The sequence below is a fragment of the Triturus cristatus genome, chromosome 1_2 (genome assembly GCF_964204655.1).
Source record: "Triturus cristatus chromosome 1_2, aTriCri1.1, whole genome shotgun sequence".
In the NCBI taxonomy this organism is placed as follows: Eukaryota; Metazoa; Chordata; class Amphibia; order Caudata; family Salamandridae; genus Triturus; species Triturus cristatus.
In genome coordinates, this window is record NC_140580.1 from 449,495,969 (window position 1) to 449,519,462 (window position 23,494).

The 23,494-nt window shown below is 46.1% G+C and overlaps 1 protein-coding gene across 9 annotated transcripts in view; it reads left to right on the plus strand.

Moving 5' to 3' along the window:
- The window catches only part of CPEB3 (cytoplasmic polyadenylation element binding protein 3), a 675,133-nt gene extending 655,127 nt beyond the window's left edge, over positions 1–20,006 (plus strand). For all 9 annotated transcript variants that reach the window (XM_085606164.1, XM_085606161.1, XM_085606163.1 and 6 more), the window contains exon 11: positions 14,879–20,006. In XM_085606164.1, coding sequence (XP_085462290.1) covers positions 14,879–15,106 — 228 coding nt within the window. In that variant the 3' untranslated portion in view covers positions 15,107–20,006. The remainder of the gene's footprint in view (positions 1–14,878) is intronic.
- The last annotated feature ends 3,488 nt before the right edge of the window (positions 20,007–23,494 follow it).

Here is a 23,494-nt window from a genome sequence, read left to right on the forward strand (position 1 = left end):
AGGGCCTCATTAAAGGGCAGTAACTGCTCCACAGGGCTTACCCTTGGTTGACGCACCTCAGTTAAGACGTTAGTCTTGACCTCAGCAAATAAAAGTTGCAGGTTGAGGACCTCCTCAGCCCTTTGCAACACCATAGCGAATGATGCTCCTTCATCCGTGGTGGGGCCTGAAGGAAAATATAAGCCAGCATCTGGAGATGTTTTTCGCATAATGTAGGTGTCAGTGTAGGCAGCTATTCCATAATATGGAGCACATGGAAGTCGATTGGCAGCAGTCGAACAGATCATCTGGTGGAAAATAACCCCATAAGTGACTGCACATATCAGGAAGACTGTTATTTGCTTATAAGCTTAACACTGTACAACACTGACTATGTTGCCAAATAGTTCAGTCTAAGAAGCTGATTGGGCAGACACCCTGTAACCATATCACTGTTCCTACTTACAATATACACAGAAAAAAATTGGGAAATCTAAAAGGTTAGTTGCAGGACTGTTAATAGATCAGCTTTGTTCAGCTCTCCTAATGCAAAGTTCTAAAACCTATTGACAAGACACATTACATTTTGAATGCTCCAACAAAGACCTGAACGGGTTGTTAGCAAAACACAATAAACAACAATGTGAATCAAGACTTAAATTCTCTGACTTGAGGGGAGGAGCCTAGCGCGCAACCAAGATGGCCGCGTAGGTGCGAGGCTCCCGAGGACCTCCGCAACCTCCTACGACTATCCTGAATTTATCCTGTCTCGGATGAGGGGACTGTGTTGGTGAGCCTGAGCTGAGGTGGCACCCGTTTCCCGTTGTCAAATCGGACCTCGGACACCGGAGTGAGCACCGATTGAAGTCTGCGGCCTTCTCCTCGCCAGACCCCGGATTTGCGCTGAGGGGTGACCCAGTGACAAAGTGAACAACAGCGGCGGGCCGGGCGAGTCGCGTACCCCGCACTTTCGCTTTCGCACCCCCTTGCCGTCTCTGCAGGGTTGGGTCGCGGGGCTCTTTGTGTTGGTGTGGCCTCGCTGGGAGACTCGGCCTGCCCGCCGGCTGTGACCCACCCCGCCGATCTGGGGTGGCCCCCCCCGGAGCTTGTAGCCCTGATTGCCTGCCCTTCACGACGTGGCTGGTGCGACCGGGGGACTGGTGGCCATGGCCACGAAACAAGATGGAGACCGGGCAAAGACCAAGTCGACCCGGCGTGGCACCGCCCATCAGGCCAACAGTATGGACCGCTATACCCTCCAGAAGGGATCTCCCGGCAGACCGCACAAGTCCCCTGAGGGCCCTCCTGATGCCCCGGACCTGCCCACGGATCTGACTCTGCGGGATGTCATGGGCGCCATTGCCAAAATAAAGGCCTCGGTGGGCCAGCGGTTCGACACACTGGCACAGAAGATCGACTCGGTCCTCGTGGATGTTGGCCTGGTGAGGGCCGATCTTTCCAAGACCAACGACCGAGTTGATTCTTTGGCCCACACCGCCTTACTACTGAGGTGGCGGCACTACAAACAGAGGTGCGCCGGCTTAGTCAGGCGAGCGCGCTTATGGATCGGCTCCTGGAGGACTCCGAGAGTCGGGCCCGGAGGAACAACATCCGCATCATCGGGGTGCCCGAGGGACGGGAGGAAGCGGCGGCGGACCTGTTTGTGGAGGACCTGATCGCTACCCATCTCCAGCCACGGGGGCTGAGTAAATTCTTCGCGGTGGAGCGGGCCCACAGGGTTCCCGGGGGAAGACCGAAGGTCGGAGCCCCTCCGCGACCTCTCATTGCCCGGATTTTCAACTTTCGGGACAGAGACGCTATCCTGCAAGCCTCCAGACTGCATGGGCCGGTTAAGCTTGACAATATGGAGGTGAACTTTTACCCTGATTTCACCCCAGCGGTCCAGAAGCAGAGACTGAGCTTCCTAGGCGTCAAGCGCCGTCTTCGGGACCTGAACCTTAAATACGCTATGCTCTTCCCAGCCAAGCTGCGAGTGGAGGTAGAGGGTCGCACGCACTTTTTTGATCGTCCCGAAGCGGCCGGAGACTGGCTGGACACTCTGTCTGGGGATCGTGATCGAGGGGGCGGGGGGGGGGGGGGCGGCGGGGGGAGACGGCACACTGGATCGGGATTGAGGGGGTAATATTGGGCTTCACTCTGGACAAAAATGATGCCACTTTCGATTAAGCGTCTGTCTGTATAATTTCCCCTCCTATGGAGGTTGTGTGGGGTCTACTGGGGGTTCTCCTTCCTCCTCTAGGGGGTTTAGCTAGTTTTACTATATATATGGGGCGACAGGCACACTGCACGTTGGGGGGGCTGTTCGGGCTCATGCAGGGGTGCAGGGAGGGGGGAGTTTTGTTGGGGCGGGTGGGCAGGGATGGGGGGGTGTTGTTCGTTTTTACCACAAGGCAAAAGTATCATTGTGTTAGCTCTATAGTGCTCTCGGGGGGACAAATGGTGGCTTCTGTCTATGATGGGGGGTAGGGAACTAACTCTGTTGTCCTGGAACGTGAATGGACTGGGGGACAGGATTAAACGTGGTGTGGTCCTGCAGTTCTTGAAGCGAATCTCGCCCGATGTAGTTTTTCTGCAGGAGACACACCTCATTGGCAACTCCTTCTGCGCCATGAATCGGCGTGGCTATCGCCTAGTGGCCCATTCGGGCTTCACGTCTGGCTCAAGGGGTGTGGGCATCATGGTTAAGAACTCGCTCCCGTTGGAGATTGATGAGGTGCTCCATGACGACAGGGGACGTTACACGGTCTTGGTGGGAAGGATGGAGGGCAAAGTGGTCGTTTTTGTGTCAGTATACGTCCCGCCGGGGCTGCAGTCGACTACCTTTGCGGACCTGGGGCGCCTCCTCCTTGGCCTTCCGGGGGGGATTCTGGTGGTGGGGGGGGATTTCAATGCGGTGGTTTCCGGGACTGTGGATCGTCACCCCCCTAGGGACCTCCCCCGGGCCCAAGCGTGGCTATCTGGCCTATTGGACACTTTGGGATTGGTGGATTGCTGGCGTTTAAAACATCCCACGCAGCTACAGTATACCTTCCATTCGGGGGCCCATGGTAGTCTCTCACGACTAGATTATGTCCTGGTCCCGGCGGCCTATGTTGGGAGGGTGGGAGAGGTGCGCCATTTGGCACGGGGTATCTCGGACCATTCCCCGCTCCTGCTACACCTGGATCTTTTTCCGAGGGGTGAGGGTAGGGTGGTCCCGATCAATCCCTGGTACCTGCGCGACCCCACCATTCGCGCTGAATTGATTAAATCCCTCCAGCGCTATTTTGACGAGAATGTGGGGTCCGTGCCTTCGGCTGTCTCACTGTGGGAGGCATTCAAGACAGTACTACGAGGAGAGGCCCTGTCCCTTATTTCCCACACCCGGAGGCGCGAGCGGGAGGAGGTGACCCGGGTGGAAGCTGAGATAGCCGAGTTGGAGGGTAATCTAGAATGTGGGGTGACGGATGCCGTCTTACATGTTCTCCAACTCAAGCAAGCGGCCTATCGGGCCCTCGTCACGGAGGCGGCCAGGGGCCTCAGTAGAGAGCAACAGGGGAGACTGTATGATGTGGGTGATAAGGCTGGTAAATTAATTGCGTGGCTGGACAAAAAGGAGAGAGCGAGTCGTGTAGTCCCGCTGATTGAGAAAACGGACGGTGTGTGTGTTACTGAGCCGGAAGAAATTGTCTCCTGCTTCGCGGATTATTTCCGTGGGGTGTATTCCCCGGTGTCTTCCCGCTCTGAAGAGGATTCCCGTGCCCTGCTCATGGATATCGCGCTGCCTTCCCTTTCGGAGGAGGACAGAGTGTCGTTGGACGCCGCTCCAACCTCCGACGAAATCGCCCTCGCCATACGTTCGGTCGCTTCCGGCAAGGCCATGGGTCCTTATGGTCTCCCCATCGAGTTGTACAAGTTGCGACCGGATACGCTGGCACCACATCTCCGATCGATGTTCCTGGAGGCTCACTCGGTGGGCTCCCTCCCGATGGACCAGCGTCTGGCTACAATCGTGGTTATCCACAAGGAGGGGGAGACCTCGGGACCGGGTTACATCCTATCGGCCCATTTCGCTACTGAACGCGGAGCCCAAAATTCTCACCAAGGTCCTGGCCAATCGGCTGGTCGGCGTGGTAGGCGACCTGGTTCACCAGGATCAGTCCGGCTTTATTCCCCATCGTAACACGGCCCTTAACTTGCGGCGTTTACATGGGGTGCTCGCACGTGTTCAGTACATACGGGAGCCGGCCGTTTTGGCGTCCTTGGACGCCACCATGGCGTTTGACACGCTTGAATGGCCATACATCTGGGCGATGCTTGCGAAGTTTGGCTTTGGCGCAGGGTTCATCAGTTGGGTCAAATTGCTGTATTCGGGCCCATTGGCGCAGGTGGTGGTGAACGGTAGAGTATCGGCTCCGTTCGAGCTGGGCCGGGGCACGCGGCAGGGCTGCCCCTTATCGCCGCTCCTTTTTGCGCTTGCCTTGGAGCCCCTGGCGGAGTGGCTGCGGTGGGAACCTTCTATTCGTGGTCTCCGTTGGACCCCCGAGTATGAGGACCGCGTATCCCTATACGCTGATGACATCCTCTTGTACCTAGCTTCCCCACGTAAATCACTGATAGTACTGGTTGATGTTTTGCATTCATTTGGTCGTAACTCCGGCCTTGTCATCAACTGGGCTAAATCGTGCGTGTATGTTCTCTCTGGGGAGGCTCCTATTCTCCCGCGGGACTGTCCGATCCAGATCGCCCCGCGGGGATTTCGGTACCTGGGTGTCTTCATTACTCTGGACCCGGAGGCCCGGTATGATCGGAACTTGCTTCCCCCCCTCCAGCGCCTGAAGGAAGATGTCACGCGCTGGCGGCGCTTGCCGCTTTCGCCGCTCGGCCGGGCGGCATTGTTTAAGATGATGTCTCTGCCGCGTTTCCTGTACGCTTTGCAGAATACTATGGACCTCGTCCCAGCGCGCTACTTCCGCGAGGTGGAGAGTTTGCAGCGCCGCCTGTTCTGGGACGGGAGGCCGCGTATCGCCCTGGCGAAGCTGACGCTCCCATGGTATGACGGAGGGATTGCCCTCCCGGATATCAAACGGTACTATTGGGCCTCCCAGCTGGCTGCGATTAATCACGGCCTGTAAGGGCCCGCCTTAAACCCGGCATTCGAAATGGATAAGATGCTACTCCCGGGTGGGGACTATAATCGAGCGCTCTACTCCAGCGCGCCCGACGCTCGGCTGACCGGCCACACGCGTGTCATGGTGCGAGTGTGGCACGCGGCTAATGTGGCGATGGGGTGGAAGGACCGTCTGACCCGGGCATCACCACTATACGCGTCCGAGCAGTTGGGCTCCCTGTGGACCTCGAAGGGCTTCGAGAAGTGGGACATGATAGGCATCAGCAAAGTGGGGGATCTCTGGACGAGGGGGGGATTTAAAACGTTCGAGATGCTTCAGACGGAATTCCAGTTGCATGACAGGGAGTACTTTCGGTATTTGCAGATCCGTCATGCACTGGGCTCCGTCTTCCCGGACGTTGCATCCATCCCGGAGTATTCCCCTCTGGAGGATAGAGTGCTGGATGGGCACGTTCCGGACAGCACGATCTCACTGATCTACAAAAAACTGATCAATGACCGCTCGGGATTGCTGACTGCCCTTCGTGAGGCTTGGGTTGCCGATGGACTGGAGCTGGACGACGAGGACTGGACCTCTGCGGTGGCCTCCCCGAAAGAGGTGGCCATACCGGCCCGCCTTCGCTTCGTCCAGCTCAAGATACTCCACAGAGTCTACATGACGGGGCCAAGGCTCCTGCGTATGGGCTATGCTGTGGACGGGTTGTGTAAGCGTGGGTGTGGCGCTTTGGGGACCTTTCTGCATATATTGTGGGAATGCCCGGAGGTGGAGCGATTCTGGCGTGGTGTGCATGAGGTCCTGCGTGTGGTTACGCATGTGGTGCTGCTACCCGAAGCGAGGAGATGCCTGTTGAATGTGTGGGAACCTACCGACTACTCGGCGCCACAGACGTGGTGGGTGACTCTGGGATATATGGTGGCCAAGCGCGATATTGCTCAACTGTGGGGATCCCAGAGGTCCCCGACTGTCTCGGCCTGGAAGGAACATATGGATTGGTGCATGTTTCGGGAAAAGGTGGTGTATGTGGCGAGAGGTAAGCCTGGGACATGGGTGAAAGTATGGGGCCCCTGGAACGCCTACCGCGGGGGAATCTGTGCTCCGCCGTTATTGCCCGATCCGTCGCCTGCCCCATCCCCTTAGCCGACCCACCTTCCTTGTTCCGGGCATTGAGTTTACCCAGCCCTAGTCCTGATCTCTTCCCCTTCTTGATACTCCTATGGACTGGTAGGGTCCCCCTCTCAGGGGAGCACATGCTGCTATTTCTGATTGTGGATTGCCTTGTGGGTTTGTTTTTCTGGTTGTTCTTTCAGTTTAAAATGAAACCGTTCAGTGGGGTCCGGATGGTGTGGCTATCAACGCTGCTAACTCCTGTGCATCTTCCTCAGCCGCAACACACGCTCTACAATGTGTATCATATGCTCCTTTTGTCTGCTAGCGGCCGGCCGGAAGGTTGTAGGCCCATCTTTGTATATTTTTTGAGTTTTGTAATAAACGGTTTCAAAAAAAAAAAATAAAAAAAAAATAAATTCTCTGACTTTAAGATTTTCCACATTTAGCACTGGACTCCTTCATACCTACACAGAGCAAGGTGTTTGATAGCACTCTCAATTCTGAAAATGTACACAGCTTGATTGTGACCTGCTTCACATCCTCTAGGAGTGTCATAACCTACATCCTTATTGAACTGGGATTTGGGCGACATTATCTTTCACAGATGGTATTACTCTGGTGTCACCAGTTTGACTTTCTATATTTAACAATGTGTCTCACAGTATAGTCCCCACTAAGTACAAGCACCACTGGGTAGCAGCTTCATTTTCTGTTGCAAAATCTTGCATTTTGCGGCGCTGGAGGCAATCTACTGTACCGACTCAAGAAGAATGATTAAAAGACCTAACAAGGGTAGCAGACTGTGACTGCATCACTTACAGACCGAATGCTTGAATGCCTTAAATGTATCTTATCTGAGAACTATTTCTCAAACTTAAACTATACCCCACTACTGTGCATATACACAAAAGTCAAAAACAAATTAGTCATAGAATCATCAGCGACTAGAATACATCACAAAATTCCCCAAAGCCAATAGGTAAACAAATATATAGGATAGGAGAAAGGTATCCGATCATAACCCTTGCGTAAATACTGTTATCAAGCTGAATATATTAGCCCCGGAATTGACCCTGCAGGACGGGATGGCGGCTATTGATGGGGTCAGAACATCCTTGGGGGAAAAAAATGGAGTGGTTGGATCATAAATTAGACACAGTCTCAATTGAGGTGAATCTTATTCGGGCTGATCTCACTAAGGTCAACGAAAAAGTCAAATCATTGAACTTAAAGACATCAAGCTTGACGGAGGATGTGACGCAGCTCCAGCAGGAAGTAAGAGACCTGCAATCCTTCTGTGCAATGGCAGAACGGAAGCTTGGCGACTACGAAGGGAGATCCAGACGCATCTTGGGAGTGCCTGAAAAATCAAAAGGCCCAGCCCCCGATTTGTTCGTAGAGGAGTTCATCTTAACACATCTCAAGCCCAAGGGACTTGGCAAATTCTTCACTATTGAACAAGCGCATAGGGTCCGGTTGGGCGACCTAGGCCCGGAGCGCCCCCCGCGACCGATGATCGCATGGGTTCTAAACTTTAGAGACAGGGATGCAATCCTGCAGGTGGCCTGAGAAGCGCCCCCACTGCGCTATGAAAATGTCACTCTTTCCTTCTTTCCCAACTTCACGCAGCTGGTGCAGAGACAACGCAGAAACTTTCTCGCCGTCAAGAAGAAACTTAGGGACAAAGGACTTAAATATGCTATGATGTTCCCGGCGAGACTCCGAGTGGAGGTTGATGGTAGAGCATGGTTCTTCGACAATCCGGAGGTGGCATCTGACTGGCTGGACGATCGACCCCCTGGTGGTACTGAGGCACGAGACAATGGAGGGGAACATACGATGCAGGAACAAGATTGAGAACCGGTCGAAAAGAAGGTCAGGTACAGGGGTTGGGAGCCCCGAAATTGGACGTAAGCTTTGTATTCTTCAGGGAACACTTTGCTCATATGAACACGGACTTAGGGGAGGGGGGACGGAGTGCCGGCCTTCCTCCTCTTTACTACCTTTAGTTATTAGTTAGTATTTGTGTGTAGGGCGACAGGCACTCTGCCAGTTTTGAAATGGGCAGACACTGCGAGCAGGGGTGCAGGGAGGGGGGGGAGTTGGGAGGGGCTTATGTTTCTCATTTTTGAATTTGAATTGTTTTAATTGTTTCGACATCATCAAACGAAAATGCAGAGCAGGTGATACTTCCACACAGATACAATGACGAGCGATAGACTGGGATCGGGGATCAGCGTACTGAGTTGGAATGTAAATGGACTGGGAGACAAAATTAAGAGGGGGATGATCAATCAGTTTATCAAAAGGCACGCCCCGGACGTGGTCCTTTTACAGGAAACACACTTAATTGGGAACAAGTGCATGGCCTTACATAGAGGAGGGTATAAGCTGGTGGCACACGCGGGATTCACCTCTGGATCACGAGGGGTGGGCATACTGATTAAAAACTCATTCCCCCTTACTATACAGGCCACCTGGTCAGACAAGCGGGGTAGATATGTTGGGGTTTCGGGCCAATGGGAAGGGAAAACAGCTACGTTTGTCTCAACGTATGTCCCACCTGGCCTACAGACAGACACATTCAAAGACCTGAGTTCGATCTTCTTGACACTACCATTGGGACTCTTGGTGCTGGGTGGAGATTTCAACACGATAATGGATGGGGAAATAGACCGACATCCGCCTCGTGCACTTAGGCCCGCACAAAGGTGGCTTCCAGAACTTTTGGACACAATGGGGCTGGTGGATAGCTTGCGGGCATACAACCCAGGCAGAGCACAGTACACACACATCATGCGTGCACCAAAGTTTGTCAAGAATAGACTATATACTTGTCCCGGCCGCGCAGGCCCAGGCTCTCCGGGAGGTACGTCACCTGGTTCGGGGCGTCTCAGTTCACTCCCCTGTGTGACTCTAGATGGAATTTGACCAGGTAAACGCCGGTAGGGTAGCCCCCATTAACCCATGGTACTTGAAAGACCCCACTACAAGGAAGAACATCGCCACAGCCACTGATAGATACTTCCAGGAAAATCAGGGTACAGTTGATTCAGCGCAGACCCTGTGGGAGGCATACAAAACTGTTATTCGAGGAGAGACCCTCTCCTTGATTGCAGGAAAAAAGAGGAAACGACAAGCTGAACTTGTAAGAGCTGAAGAAGACGTATTAAAATCGGAAGAGGAGATGGCCTGAGTGGTAACCCCTGAGGGCCTTCACCTTTTGAAGTCACGGCAGGAAGAGTTCAATAGCATCGCCAGGGATAGAGCCAAGGCGCAGAGTTGAGAGGTTCAGAGTAGAATCTACGAACACGGAGATAAAGCAGGAAAGCTGATTGCTTGGCTGGATAGAAGGGAGTGGGCGTCGAGACTGGTGCCCGAGGTACAGGGGGGAGACTCCAGTGCTATTACGGACCCGCAGGCCATCGCAGTTACGTTCGCAGATCACTATCGTGTGGTGTATGGTACGTCAGGGAGTTTCACTGAAGTAGAAAACAGGGAGATGTACGGATATTAAGTTACCCTTGTTATCGGGCGAAAACAGAGATTATTTGGAATCCCCACTGACGGACGACGAAGTGGCCCAGGCCATCAGAGGCGTACATTCGGGGAAAGCTTCAGGACCCAACGGTATTCCCATCGAACTCTATAAATTGAGGTCCAATAAGCTGGCCCCATACATCCGTTCCATGTTCGAGGAAAGCAAGGAGAAGGGGCAGCTCCCGTATGACCAACGAGTAGCCAATATAGTGGTCATATATAAAGAAGGCAAACCCAGAACCAGCTGCGCGTCCTATAGGCCCATATTGTTGCTGAATGTGGAGCCCAAAGTCCTTGCGAAAATGCTGGTGGTCCTTTTGGCAAAAGTCATCACCACCCTGATCCACCCGGATCAATCGGGCTTTATGCCTCATCATAATACGGCCCTCAATTTACGTTGCTTGCATGGGGTGCTGGGTAGGACCCCTACGATTATGGAGCCGGCAGCCCTAGTATCATTAGACGCTACCATGGCGTTTTACATGGTCGAGTGGCCCTATCTGTTTGCACTTTTGGACAAATTGGGCTTCAGTCCGAAATTCACGGGCTGGATATGTCTCCTGTATTCTGAACCGATGGCCCGGGTGGTGGTGAATAATCGCAAGTCCCCCGATTTCCAGCTGAGCAGGGGCACCCGACAGGGTTGTTCCCTGTCCCCGCTTCTTTTTGTACAGGCCCTGGAGCCGCTTGCGGCGTGGGTCAGGCAGGATCGGTCTATACGTGGAATGCGGTGGTCATTGGAGTGGGAAGATAAGATCTCCCTGTACGCAGATGATATTCTGCTCTGTCTGACCAACCCGAGAGGGTCGTTGATCTGCCTTCTGGACGTGCTGGCAATCTTCGGCAGATATTCTGGCTTCGCGATAAACTGATCCAATTCGGTGCTATATGTCCTCCGGGGCGACTCGCTGGCCATTCCAAGTACTTGCCCAATCCAAATTGCTCTTGAATGTTTTAGATACCTCGGTATCTACATAACATTAGACTCGAAGCTCCGTTACACCAACAATCTGAACCCTCCCTTATTAAGACTTAGAAACGACGTCGCTCACTGGAAATCCCTTCCGCTCTCCATGTTAGGTAGAGCGGTGCTTTTTAAAATGATGGCTCTACCTCGGTTCTTGTATGCACTCCAAAACACAATGGATCCGGTCCCAGCGTCCTATTTCAGAGAAATCGAGGGTCTCCAGCGACAGCTCCTTTGGGATGGTAAACCCCGTATAGCGTTCTTAAAGTTAACTCTCAATTGGTATGATGGAGGAATAGGGTTGCCCGACCTAAAGAAATATTACTGGGCGTCCCAGCTTGCGGCTATCAATCACGTGATCTACGGTCAACCAAACAATCCTGGATTTGCCATGGATAGGTGGCAGCTCCCCGGGGGAGAATACACCAGAGCGTTATATGCTGGGCCCCGCAGATTTCCGCTGACTGGACCCACGGCACACGCCGTCCAGATATGGCATGCAGTCAATAGACCCCTGAAGTGGGAAAACAAACTTACACTAGCCACCCCACTCTGGAACTCAGAGAAACTAGGGAGCCTCTGGAAATCCAAAGGTTTTGACAAGTGGAACCTCATCGGGATCTTGCGAATAAAAGACGTCTGGGGGGAGGGAACTGTCCACACATTTGACTCACTGAAGCTACTGTTCAGTTTGAATGATAGTGAGTACTTCCGTTACCTTCAAGTTCGACACGCGCTGCTTTCCCAAATCCCTAGGGAAACACTTCCGGGCGCCTCTCCCCTAGAAGACAGGGTGCTAGATGGACACCTTCCAGAGAAGACCATCTCTCTGATCTATAGGAAATTAATAAATAACATGGAAGATCCATTGCTTAATCTCAAAAGAAACTGGAATGAAGATGGCCTAGAACTAGACGACGAAGACTGGCAGGAGGTGGTTTCTTCCCCACATGTGGTTGCAATCCAGGCCAGGCTGACTTGCAGCCAGAGGCTCGTAGATGCATATTAAATGTCTGGGAACCCACTGACCTCAACACTTACACAACACAGTGGGCAACATTAGCATTCATGGTAGTGAAGCGTAACATCGCTCAACTGTGGAGGGCTAGCCAATCGCCTCAGATTGGGAGGTGGATGGAGGATCTGGACTGGTGCATGTTCAGAGAGAAGTCAGTCTATGTCGCCAGGGGATGCCCGGGGAAATGGAATAGGGTGTGGGAAGCTTGGAACAGTCACAGGGGGGATATTTGTACCCCACCAGACCATCCGAGGGATGCTGATGCACTTGAGTCCCCTTGATCTACCTACTACAATAACTGTGCATCATTTTGAAATGTGTAAAATGTTATTGAGGAATGATGGAGGCACCTGCTGGTAACCACTTGATGTGTTTTGGTCGAACTGTTTAATAAAAAGAATAAAAAATAAAAAAAAGAATACATTAGCCCCCTATTGATGGGTCTATCAAAGGTTTCCAGGGCGGGCTGACAATTTTCTGGCTGGCACCAGTGTCTGTGTCAAGTGGTGCCTTCTCGGAGTCTGAGAGGAGAAGAGGTTCCTCTTCATCGAGTGGCGTCAGTGGCACCAGATATGGCACCGAAGGGATTGGAGCCTGCGTTTGTGTAGATGTCGGCATCAGTCCAGATCCAGAAGGCACGGCTGGCATCAGGGGAAGAACCCAGCAGGGGCACCTCTCAATTCCATGGGGCCAAATGTGTGCGGGAGGGAACCGTTGGCCAAGCAATGGAGTGCTTATCATAAAACTTCTTCAGTTGGGCTGGGGTTGTTCCAGCCCCTGGGAAGCGTTGAGCAGACCAGGCCTCCAGCTCCACGGATGGAGTGCAGGAACAGGGCTTAGAAGCATGGCGCTTGTTGAAAGAACATAAGGAGGCAGGGTTGTGCCTTGGGCCTCAACGTCCCCAAAAATATGACTGGGTGTAGGTGTCCTGGATAGATCAGGGCACTCAGAAAAAAACATTAAATAATGGCAAAAGTATATAATAAGTGGGCGGAGCCGCTCATTTTATCTTTCACTGCTGGCAAGTAGCCCCCCATATTTCTCTTCCTTTGCTAATTTGCATATTTTGTCATGCTTTGTGGTGCTTTGATTTGGGTAGGGACACCACCACTACGTTACAAAAGTGTTGTGGGGAGCTGCTGGGTGTGCAGAAGCCCCCCTCCCCCCAGAAATTATATATTGAAAGCAACTGTATGTTTCCTGGGGCTTATACAGTGTGATTCCAGAAAAGGTTTACAGTGTTTTTTAAGCATTCCCAGATCTGGAACTTTTGCTCTTCAGATAATGATTGCAGGGACACCTTGTGGTTGGTCTTATGGTTGCAGGAAAAGGCCTGAGGAGGGTGAAAGAAAGATTCTTACTGTGTTTATTGTTGTTGACAAAGCCATTCGACTTGCCATCCTATATTTATCCCGTGACTCCTTTACAAAGCCAATAGGCTTGACTTGCCTTGTATACTGATTATTTTCCCCTTGTCTTCATAGAATGAAGTGATAACCTATTGACAAAGCCAGTAGGTTTGCTATCATATAATGATGTGGTCAGCCCTTGACGAAGCCAATAGGCTTGCCTTGTATATCAATGTGGTCACTCCTGAGCAAAGCTAATAAGCCTGTGCTGACCCATTGTCAAAGCCAGTAGACCTTCCTAATTTAAAATGACACTTGTTTGTATTGTAATGAGCGTCGTCATTGGCAGGCCGCCCATGGTGGGGCTGGGTGTGTGGGGCCTGTCCTCCAAGACCAGTGGCTTTATAGTTGGGTATGGTAGTAAAATCATGATTTGCGCTAAAAGACCCTAGAAATTCCCAGAAAAAAATGTTTAAAGGGACGTTTGTTTTTTCAGTGTATTTCTAAAGTTTGCTTAATGTAACGTAAGATCTTATTACCCTACCGACCTTAATTTAAAAAAACGTGTTTTCCCCTTCTCACTCCAGCTGCTTTAATGAACTGTGATGTCAGCCATATAAGTTGTTCTTATTAGCTGTCAGGATTGTACAAAACCTAAACAAGTATTGTTTTATATCTTGCTGTAAAACTTACCTTTCAAGCTGATTTCTTGTATTTGTCGCAATTCACCCACATTTTTGTTGTTAACCTACACTTAAACAGGAAAATAAAATAGCCTCTGTATTATAACCACGTTTTTTTTCAAGTTCAAGGACCCATTCTCCAGAATAGAGCAAGCAGTAAAAAGAAGATGATACTTTTTTTTAATGGGGTATTTGAGCTATTTGAAAAGAAAAGCTGATTTACTTCCCTATGTCTTATGTCACTTTTTAAAACTTTTTTCCCGGTGTTGGAAATGTTTGATTATTTTGTGTAATCATTTTCTGGTTGTCAGGAAATCTAGACATCAACTTAATACTAAGGGCTTGATTGCGAGTTTGGCGGTGTGGTGGTGGGTCTGCCCTGCGGCCGCAGTGTCAAGGTGGCCAGATTACAAGTGTTTCTCATGTCTGGAGGGCTTTTTTTTTTGGGACGTTCCCACGGCGGTGCCTCAGAAAATGGGCACGCCAAAAACAGTTCCTGCACAGCATGGGCTGTAAAGTCCATGCTGCGCAGGAACTAAGGTGCATGCACACAGGGAGGCACCATGAGGCCCATGACCCTGAGGCACAAGGGAAGCCTGTAGGAAACCTGTAGGACCCCTTTGTTTCCTCTCCGCCACAGTTTTCATGGAGTAGGAACCGCCATGAAAACCGTTGCCGAGAGGAAACTCGTTATATGCTTGGCAGGACCTCGGTGGTCCGACCAAGCATCTTGCGGCCTCAAGACCACTGCAACACCACCAGAGACCGGCGGTTCCCTAGAGGCTGCTGTGGGGCAATGGTGGTCTGACCGCCTAATTGTAATAGGGTGGTCTGAAGACCACCACCGCCACGCTCCGTGAGTCCGACTCTTAATCGAGCCCTAAATTTTTGTATCTGGAATATGAGGTTTGATGGTAAATAAGGGGTTTTCAAACATAATCAGTTGTGTGACCCTGGAAGTAATTATGAACAGATACTTGATTGTTTAAAAATTGGACAGTTCTGCAAACTATTTTCTATAACCGAAAGAGATAATGTCACTGTCCATGCAGCCCATGTTTTCTCTAGTATAACTTTCCTTTACTTTATTTTTATTTTTTCAGGTGGAAGTCAAGCCATATGTGCTCGATGATCAGATGTGCGATGAATGCCAGGGCACTCGCTGCGGTGGGAAATTTGCTCCATTCTTCTGTGCCAATGTAACCTGTTTGCAGTATTATTGTGAATACTGCTGGGCAAGCATACACTCTCGTGCTGGTAGAGAGTTCCACAAACCACTTGTGAAGGAAGGAGGTGACCGGCCACGCCATGTCCCTTTCCGCTGGAGCTGAACACTGTGCCTAACTCCATCAAGAACTGAAACAGGTTGAAAGCGAATGGGAAGGAGAGATCGCTGCCTCTGGGCTGGGAGAATTCTGGAAATCTGTGCTTTCTTCCCCAATTACAAAATGGGTCTTTACTATTACTTATGTAATTATTAGTTACAGGCACCTTACGGACCTCTGTGTCCAGTATACAACCTTGCAGAATTGTAATGATCTTGCACTTTCATTCACACTAACATCTGCTTGGTACCTTATTTCTTATGCAGGACTTATGACTAGAGATAGTGCAAAGACTGCCATTCCCATTGGCCTTTACTGGGGCTGGTGTGTTTGTAGTGAAAAGATTTTGTTATATGTTTTGTTATACTTGTTTTAAACTGGAGCGTGCACTTATTTTCCAAAATCAGACTTGTCCCTAAATAATGACTTACCAAAGGTAACACACACATGACTGGCAGATGTAGCAGAAAGGTTATACATTTTCGAGTCATTTGAAATAACACTAGTCCTAAAAGAAAATAAGCCTTTATTTGCTCTAATCTTGACTTGTAGTGGATGATACCTCATTGGATGGAACCGATTTTGTGTTAATTATTCTCTGAATATTTTTTACTATTGAGTTATATCTTTTAATTTTATGTAAATGTATGCTGCAATAGCTTTTGCTGCTATTTGAGTGGTATGGCCAATACCGTAATACTCTATTCAGGCTAGGGTATCAGTTAAAAATAATACAGATTGATATTGGCAGTTTGATGGCTGCTGACTGAAAGGCAGTCAGCATAACCTAGACAGAACTTTCCCGGAAGGTCAGTATTTTTGACTGCATGTTTACTTAACCAGGTTGCTGCATGCAATACATTGTTATATCCAGTAACTATTATGAAACCCACCCACAATGCACAAGTAACTAAAAACATTTGTATCCTATAACATACTTGATATAAAATCAATTAAATTAGTAATCGCTAATGACTGGAGTAAGGCTTGCTTCAGTAATTGCAATTATTCTGTTACTGGCCTTAGTCCATGTACAGAATTACCTATACTACAACCAATATTAAAAATAGATGTAGGATATTCTTAAAAACTGAATGTGTAGGTGATTGATGAAGTACTTTGGGGTGCTCAGTTAAATATTGTGCAATTTATTTTATGTTGTAAAGTTTAAATGTCTAGTACTGTTGTCAAATGTAACTGTTAAAAGCCTTTATCTGACACACATTTGGTTATTCATAACTTGTACGCAAACAGGAAGAGGAGTGCATAGAGAAGTATCTTTCAACGCTTGCACCCTATATAGTGTCAGTTTTGTGCCGTAAACCCAGCTCATACTAAAAAAAAAAACATACTCATGAATATATCTCAGTATATGACTAATCTGTCAGAGTTAACCTACCAGGCACCTTTGAAGATTGCAGTGCTAAAGAAATGACCTTCTACCCATTTCTGTCATTTTGCAATCAATTTAGAGACAGTATGTGAAATGGCGTGCCTGACCCTTGGAAGTATCCTGTGAAGCTTGAACAGATAATGAAACCATAGTAGTGCTTGGACCTTTTTTTTACCATTATTCTTGAGGAGCAATAGATAATATTGACATCTTTAGAATACTATTAATGGTAATGAAGCGAACACTGTTTTTGTTTTTTTGTAGTTCAGGGACAATCTGACTGGATTAGGCACCGCATAATAGATGTAAATGTGTTCTGTGTGTTGTGATGTTTTGTGTTGAATTATGTGTTTATTTTGTTGTTTCAATGTTTCATTGCAAGTATTGGCTTTGAATGGATTATCAGTGTTTGTAAAATGAAAGGAGCAAAAGCTTTTTTTTTTTTTTAAACTGATTTGAATGCGTCAGCGTACCCATTAGAAGTTGTAGCTGGGCTTTTTGTGATAATGTTTTCTTTGCCCAGATGTGTGTTTTTGTGATTTTGTTCATCTGTACGAGACATGTTATGCACTACTTTTTGTATTGGGACAGTTTTCAAAAGTTGGCTGAATTTTTATTTTATTAAGAAAAAGGCATGCTTTCTGACTGACATGATCTTTTGCAATACCTCAATTTTGAAATATAGGAGAGAAAAATATTTTCTAAGTAAGTTTATTCAGAAGAAATATATATTAATTTAATTCTGCAAAATGATTTATCAGATGATTTTATTTTTTTCATGCTCATTTGCTTTTTTGAATACAAAGTTAGAGCTTTATAACTTTAATATTAAAAATCATAGCTAACTCACATAAATCTACCTAATCATGTGAAATAACGAAAGTTTTTTCATGATTTCCCTCTTGTCCTTCCTCTTTTTTAATGTCGCAAAATACTCCAGAATCTAAAGCTGAATAGCATGAATTTGATTTGAAACTAAACAGCGACACCAGAAAGAAATGTAAAACAAAATTCTACATTCGGTGCTGCATATTGTGAATAGATCATAAAATATCTTTCCCTTCATTTGTATATTTATAATCACGTGTGGATTATGCACGACTGACCAGAATTGTGAGAGTTTTTCTGTTTGTATTTTTTTAAAGAGAACTTTTTTAGTTTATTAACTTATTACATGTTTCTTTTTGTTTTGTAAATGCAATATGCCCATAGGTTGTTAATATGTTGTATTGAAAAGGTGATCCTTTCAAAAGTGAAAAAGGAAGTTATTTTTTAAATTTAAACGCTGTTTTGAATCGCAACTTGATTAAGAAATCCCTGGGTGCATCAGGTCTTAATATGGCCTTTCTTGGTGTGACTTGAACTAGTAAATGTTTTGGAGGCTAAACTAACCTCGACTATTTGTTAATGTGCAATACTGTTTGTACTGTTTGTATAAAACAAAACAAAAGAAAAAAAGGCATAAATCCTTTATTGCAAATTTATTTTCATTGCAAAGTTTAGACATTGTGATTCACGGAGATCATTTTTCTACTGTCAAATATGTAACTTTCTTCATGCTGGTATTTTTTCAATAGTAATGTAGCCTTTGTACTGAGACAAATTTTCATTGTTATTTTTAGAAAGATTTTTTGCTATGAAAAGATTAAAACTTATTTACATATTTTTCATTTCGTATTTTCTTTCGAGTGCTTTCTTAACCATTGATGTAGCTGTTTCTTCGAGAGACTTTCATATCTGGTCAATTTCATGAATATTATTTTTTACTTTTTATTTGGGGTAAATTAATTTTATGATGCAAGTTCTTTAAAGTTTATTATTTCATTTATATTTCAAGCTTAAAACCTTTGTATTATTATGAAAGTGTCTGATTTTTTGAAAAGCAAAGCTTAATGTATTACCCTGCTCATGTGGTTTACAATAGAATGACAATGATGGAATTGGTAATGTAAACAGATTGAAAACCAATGTGATGAATAATTTGGGCAATAAAATTATCAAAATAAGCAGAAAAATGAAAATGGCGTGATATTTTAAACAGCCATTTCCTTTCGAAAACATGGCTTTAGGGGTGCACAAACTTTGGAAAACTTTGAAGTTGTCCTCTTAAAGGTACTGTACTTAGAAAAGCTCTGTATGAATAGACACTCCTCTTCTGCTGTCTCTCCTTTATCTTGTTCACAGCATGGGTTTCTGCATATGCACGCTCTTTGCTGGGTAGATTTTCTTAAAGTTGCCCGAGGTTGTCTAAGCTTTGGAACCTCATAAGTCAATTTAAACCCTTTCTGGTTCAGGGCCATATATAGATGTACATTCCCAATTGCAAAAAATACATTATTAGGACATGTATACATAGCCATATGGCAATGAAAGGATTCATAGAATTTAATGCTTTTTCTGAACATTAGCCAATTTGCACATTTTCAGAGCTGAACTTTGTCATGCTTCCTTTTGGACATCTCCACTTTAAGGAGATAACATTATGAATGTCACAGTACCAATACATTATTTAGAAGTATTAACAACTATGTACTTACCTATAGATTAGTGTAAATGGTGAAGCAACAATTTGTACCTAAATGTAGATACTTTGGTTACAATTCATATCCAGTTTATACATAGGCGACATGTTGTAGATTGAAGAGCATAGGAGATCAGTACACGTGTTTTGATTGTCACCTAATGGTACGGAACAAATATATTGCAACTTTGCAATAACAGCAAACCACTGATTCCATTGTAGTTCATATAGTCAAAACATAGTATTTTAATTTAAAAACTCACACATCCATGTTAATATTTAGTACTTTGACATATCCACTTGAGAGGTCTGAAAGAATTGTAACCAATTTCTCAAAATATTGTATTTACTTATTTAAATAAATTGTCTGTAGCTATTGCTTTTATACCAGTTTGTATGTTTAGTCAAACATTTTTTACTTGATAACATTTGCTCTCCATATCAGCTGCTTTCATGTTCCATAATACCACAAAGTATTTTATATTCCTGAATTTAACCAATATATACCCTAAATCGGTATCCAGTCAGAAATTAGTGTAATGTAATTCTGACAGATAGATACATATACAATTGCAGTACTTAAGTTTAGCTGAACCTAGAACTGATGCTCTACAGTGATATTGGATGATAAACTATACATTTGTTTCAGAATGTAGCTCTGTTGGGGTATTACGTAACATGTATTTGTGATTTTGTTGTCGAAACTTTGAACATGGCATAGTGTTCACATCTAAGATGTCTGTTTTTCCAACTAATAAACTCAAATTAATTGTATTGTGCTTTTTTACATGCTTTCTTAGATTGTTTTGCTAATAATTCTAACAAAGCTTCTACCATTATGGCTTGGACATTAGCTTGTATGGAACTGCAGTACTGTGACTAAACATGGAGCTCTGCTGCTATTGCTTAAACCTGCTTAACTTTGTAGTATGGACTTTGTTTTCCTGTAACACCAAGCATCTCTTATTAAATCTGGTTGTATGAAGCACAAAGACTTGTCATTATTTTTCTTGCTATGTATGTAACATGTCCTTTGCATGTGACATGCATGTGTATTACACTTCAGTTTAATGTGCTTTAACAACTGTTGTTTTCTGAAAGACACTGCAGTAAATTCAAATCAAATTTTTAGCAAATGTTATTTTCATAGACAAATACTACTATGTGTTTGCCAAATCATTGCTACTAAACTCGCTGTTATTATAATAGGACCTGAAGATATAAGGCTATGCATTTTACCCATTGAACTGCCTCAAATGTCACCTACATTTCAGCCTAAAACAGGGAGTGTCAGGTGATCAGAATAAGCAAGTTTTCAACTTAGCTGTTTCCGGAATGAGGCGTGGGGCATTCCAGCGGTCTAGCAGATCCTGTTTCATTGCATGGGTCTAAGGCACTGAAGCGTTTAATATGATCTTGCATTTGGTTCTGTGCAGTAGATACTTTTCTCAACTCAGATAATTCATGAACAGTGGCGTAACGCAAAGTGATGGGGCCCCTCTGCTGAATATGAAGAGGGACCCCTCTGCAGAATATGAGGAGTTGCTCATGTCTCACAGACTTGGGTTGAATCAGGGCCGTGTGCAGCGTTGAGACCCCCCTCCCCTGCACCACAGGGGCTGTAGGGGCCTGTGTTATGCTCTTGCTCACGAAATCTTGACTTTAAAACTTGCATTGCTCTTATGGTCAGATGCCCATACCCTCATGAATGACAAGAGAGGAGTGAATAGGTGGCTGACGAATAACCCTGAAGATCTGGACACTAATTCTGGCTTAACTCGCATGTCCAAAAATTCAACTTATTTTATGGACCTGTTTTATTCATGGCTTAATAAAACAGACATTTAATATTGGTTACCAATACATAATGTACACAATGGCCACGTAAAACTGGACGACGGCCCCACGCATGATCTGGCCTTCCGTAGAACTGAGAGGAACAGGTAGTTTTTGAACAACCAGGCATATGCCATTGACAGGCTAGTTTTGGTGGGTGGTGTAAACTCATTTTACTGCCTCGCCCATGCTTGCACCTAAGACTGACCTGGATACTGCATACATCTTTTGCAACGAAGGTTCCTGTAGCACAAGTTTAAGCCCCGCAAATACAGATACGGAATCTATGCTTGTCACCACAATGTTGCTGGATTGCAGATCCCTATTGAGCCTAAGGTAAGAACAGTATCTCACAGGGCACATGCACTGCAATTTTGGGATTGTTAGCCTCAGTTTCTTCAGTTTATAATGCAGTACATTCTTTTTGTGTTTATTCTCTAGAGATGCAGGCATTTCCGACCCTAAATACTGGCAATAGTTAACAAAAGGATGTTTTCTATTTTATGTAACTGCACTATTTATCTGCAATAAATAATTAGTAGTTTGCCATCGTTATTTCTATAATTAGTATTGTATCGTCTACTTTTATATCCTACTTGGATCATTCTACTGAGGGCCCACTTTGTATTTTGTAGATGACTGTGGTCACAGAATGTTTTATTCTGTCGATGAAATAATAAATGTTCCAATTTTGGTCAAAATCAAATGTTTTATGACAGTGGGTCAGTATTCTTTTCCTGACTGAGAGAAGAAATAGGATAAAGATCACCATATTATTGTATTAATTGCTGTTGCCTTCACCGCGTGGCTGTATACATTTTGAAACACAATGGTGAAGTAAGATTCTCGGTTTGCTTATTGCAGCATTTAAAAAAAAAAAGAGATTACTATGAGTGATCGAGGCCCCATCAAGCTGGATAAAGAAACGGCGCAATTTCAAATATTCATTTTCCTTCTTCTGTCATATAGAGAACTGTTGTGAGGACGCTTTTTTTTTATGTGTACAAAAACATCAACTATGAAATCCTGTTTTTTTTTAATGCAAGGTATGTCCAATTAAGTGTTACTATGTTAGGTATGATCGAATTAAACACTCTGTCTAACATTGTAACATTCATCCATTATTCTTAAAGACGTTTGTGTAGAATGCACATTTTGTGCATAATTGTAGAGTGCTTGCTCTTTATAAGTACAAAAAATGAATTGTTGACAGGCGCCACTTGACCACCATTCACAAAAAGACTAGGCTGAAAAATTGCCTGGATCGCACGTCGTCCCAAGACAAGGGCAAAATTTGGCCTTAGGACATATTAAAAAGATATGACGTGAGAAGACGTAATTAGTTCCATAAATAGTGTTCAGTCCTCTCAAAGCCACTGGAATCAAGCTATCCTGGCTGATGAGGAATGAAACCCCGAAACCGGTCCAAGGATGCTTGTTTCCAGTCCAGACCTGGCCTGGCAGTTCGGGCTGGACTGTATCCATTGGGCACAGGGTCAAGACTGATTTGCATATGGCTGGGTTCAAACTGGAATCGCATGGCGAGTAAAAAAACGATGGATTTAGGCCCAGATCTCTGTACTAGGGTGAATGTATGCCATTGTTCTGCATTCTGTCCATCAGTTGTTCTTTTTGAACCTGTCTCAAGACCAGCACATGCAGAAGGACGTTTAAATAGGTCACCACATGGCTACCTTCTGCTCTAGATTCGGAAAAAAAATCCCTTCAAAAAAGGCTGGGACTACTGGGTTCAGGACAACCAGGATTGGGGTAACGTCTTCATCGTTACTCACCGAACCTTCAAAATTGTCAGGGACAGTCTCTTTTGGAACTCCTTCAACAATTAATCGGTAGTTCTTAGAGGACCAGATAAAGATTATCCAGCCTTTGCAGACACCAATTCTAAAAAGAAACCCAATGTTGTGTATGCAGAACTCGTTGATAATTGTCTGGACTGCTGAGCAGCTGATGCTGCAAGGCTACAGAAACTAATGCTCTGCAGCCCTGCCCTAACTGTCTCCCAACTGGCATCCTTCAGTGGGACAGTTTTTGCCTGTTCAACACAGTGCATCAAAGAAATTACTGTTCCACCCCCACAAATCACACAGGTTCTGCTGAGAATCTCAAAACTCAAGGAAACTGTGGACATACTATGGAAAGACCACCTTCTACTGAATCTTTTGCAACACCCAATCAACCAACAAAAATGGATCTGTCCCTTGTGGCATTTTCACTCCATTGCTTTTACCCCCCACCCCCCTTTATATAGGATGTCTAACCTGACTTGAAAACTATTTCCTAAGAGGTGAACAGGTGCGGTGCGAGGGTGATCTAAGCAGCAGTAAATGGTCCCACACAGCTCACGGTACAGTGTAAAACCTTCACTGTTCTGATTTGTCCTCTGTTGACACCCGAAGAGCACATAGCGACAAGTCATAGACAGTCTGCTCAATGGATACTCTGTTATGCCAACACCAATGTACTTGACCCTGGTACAGCCTTCGTGATTTATGCAGGCTTTCTCCAGCTTACCAGAAATTAAAGCTACTTCCCCTAGGTAATCCTATTCACATCTCCAAGCACATATACACCTATACACTCTGATGCAATATATTGTTTGAACACTGTAAAGCACAATACCCCA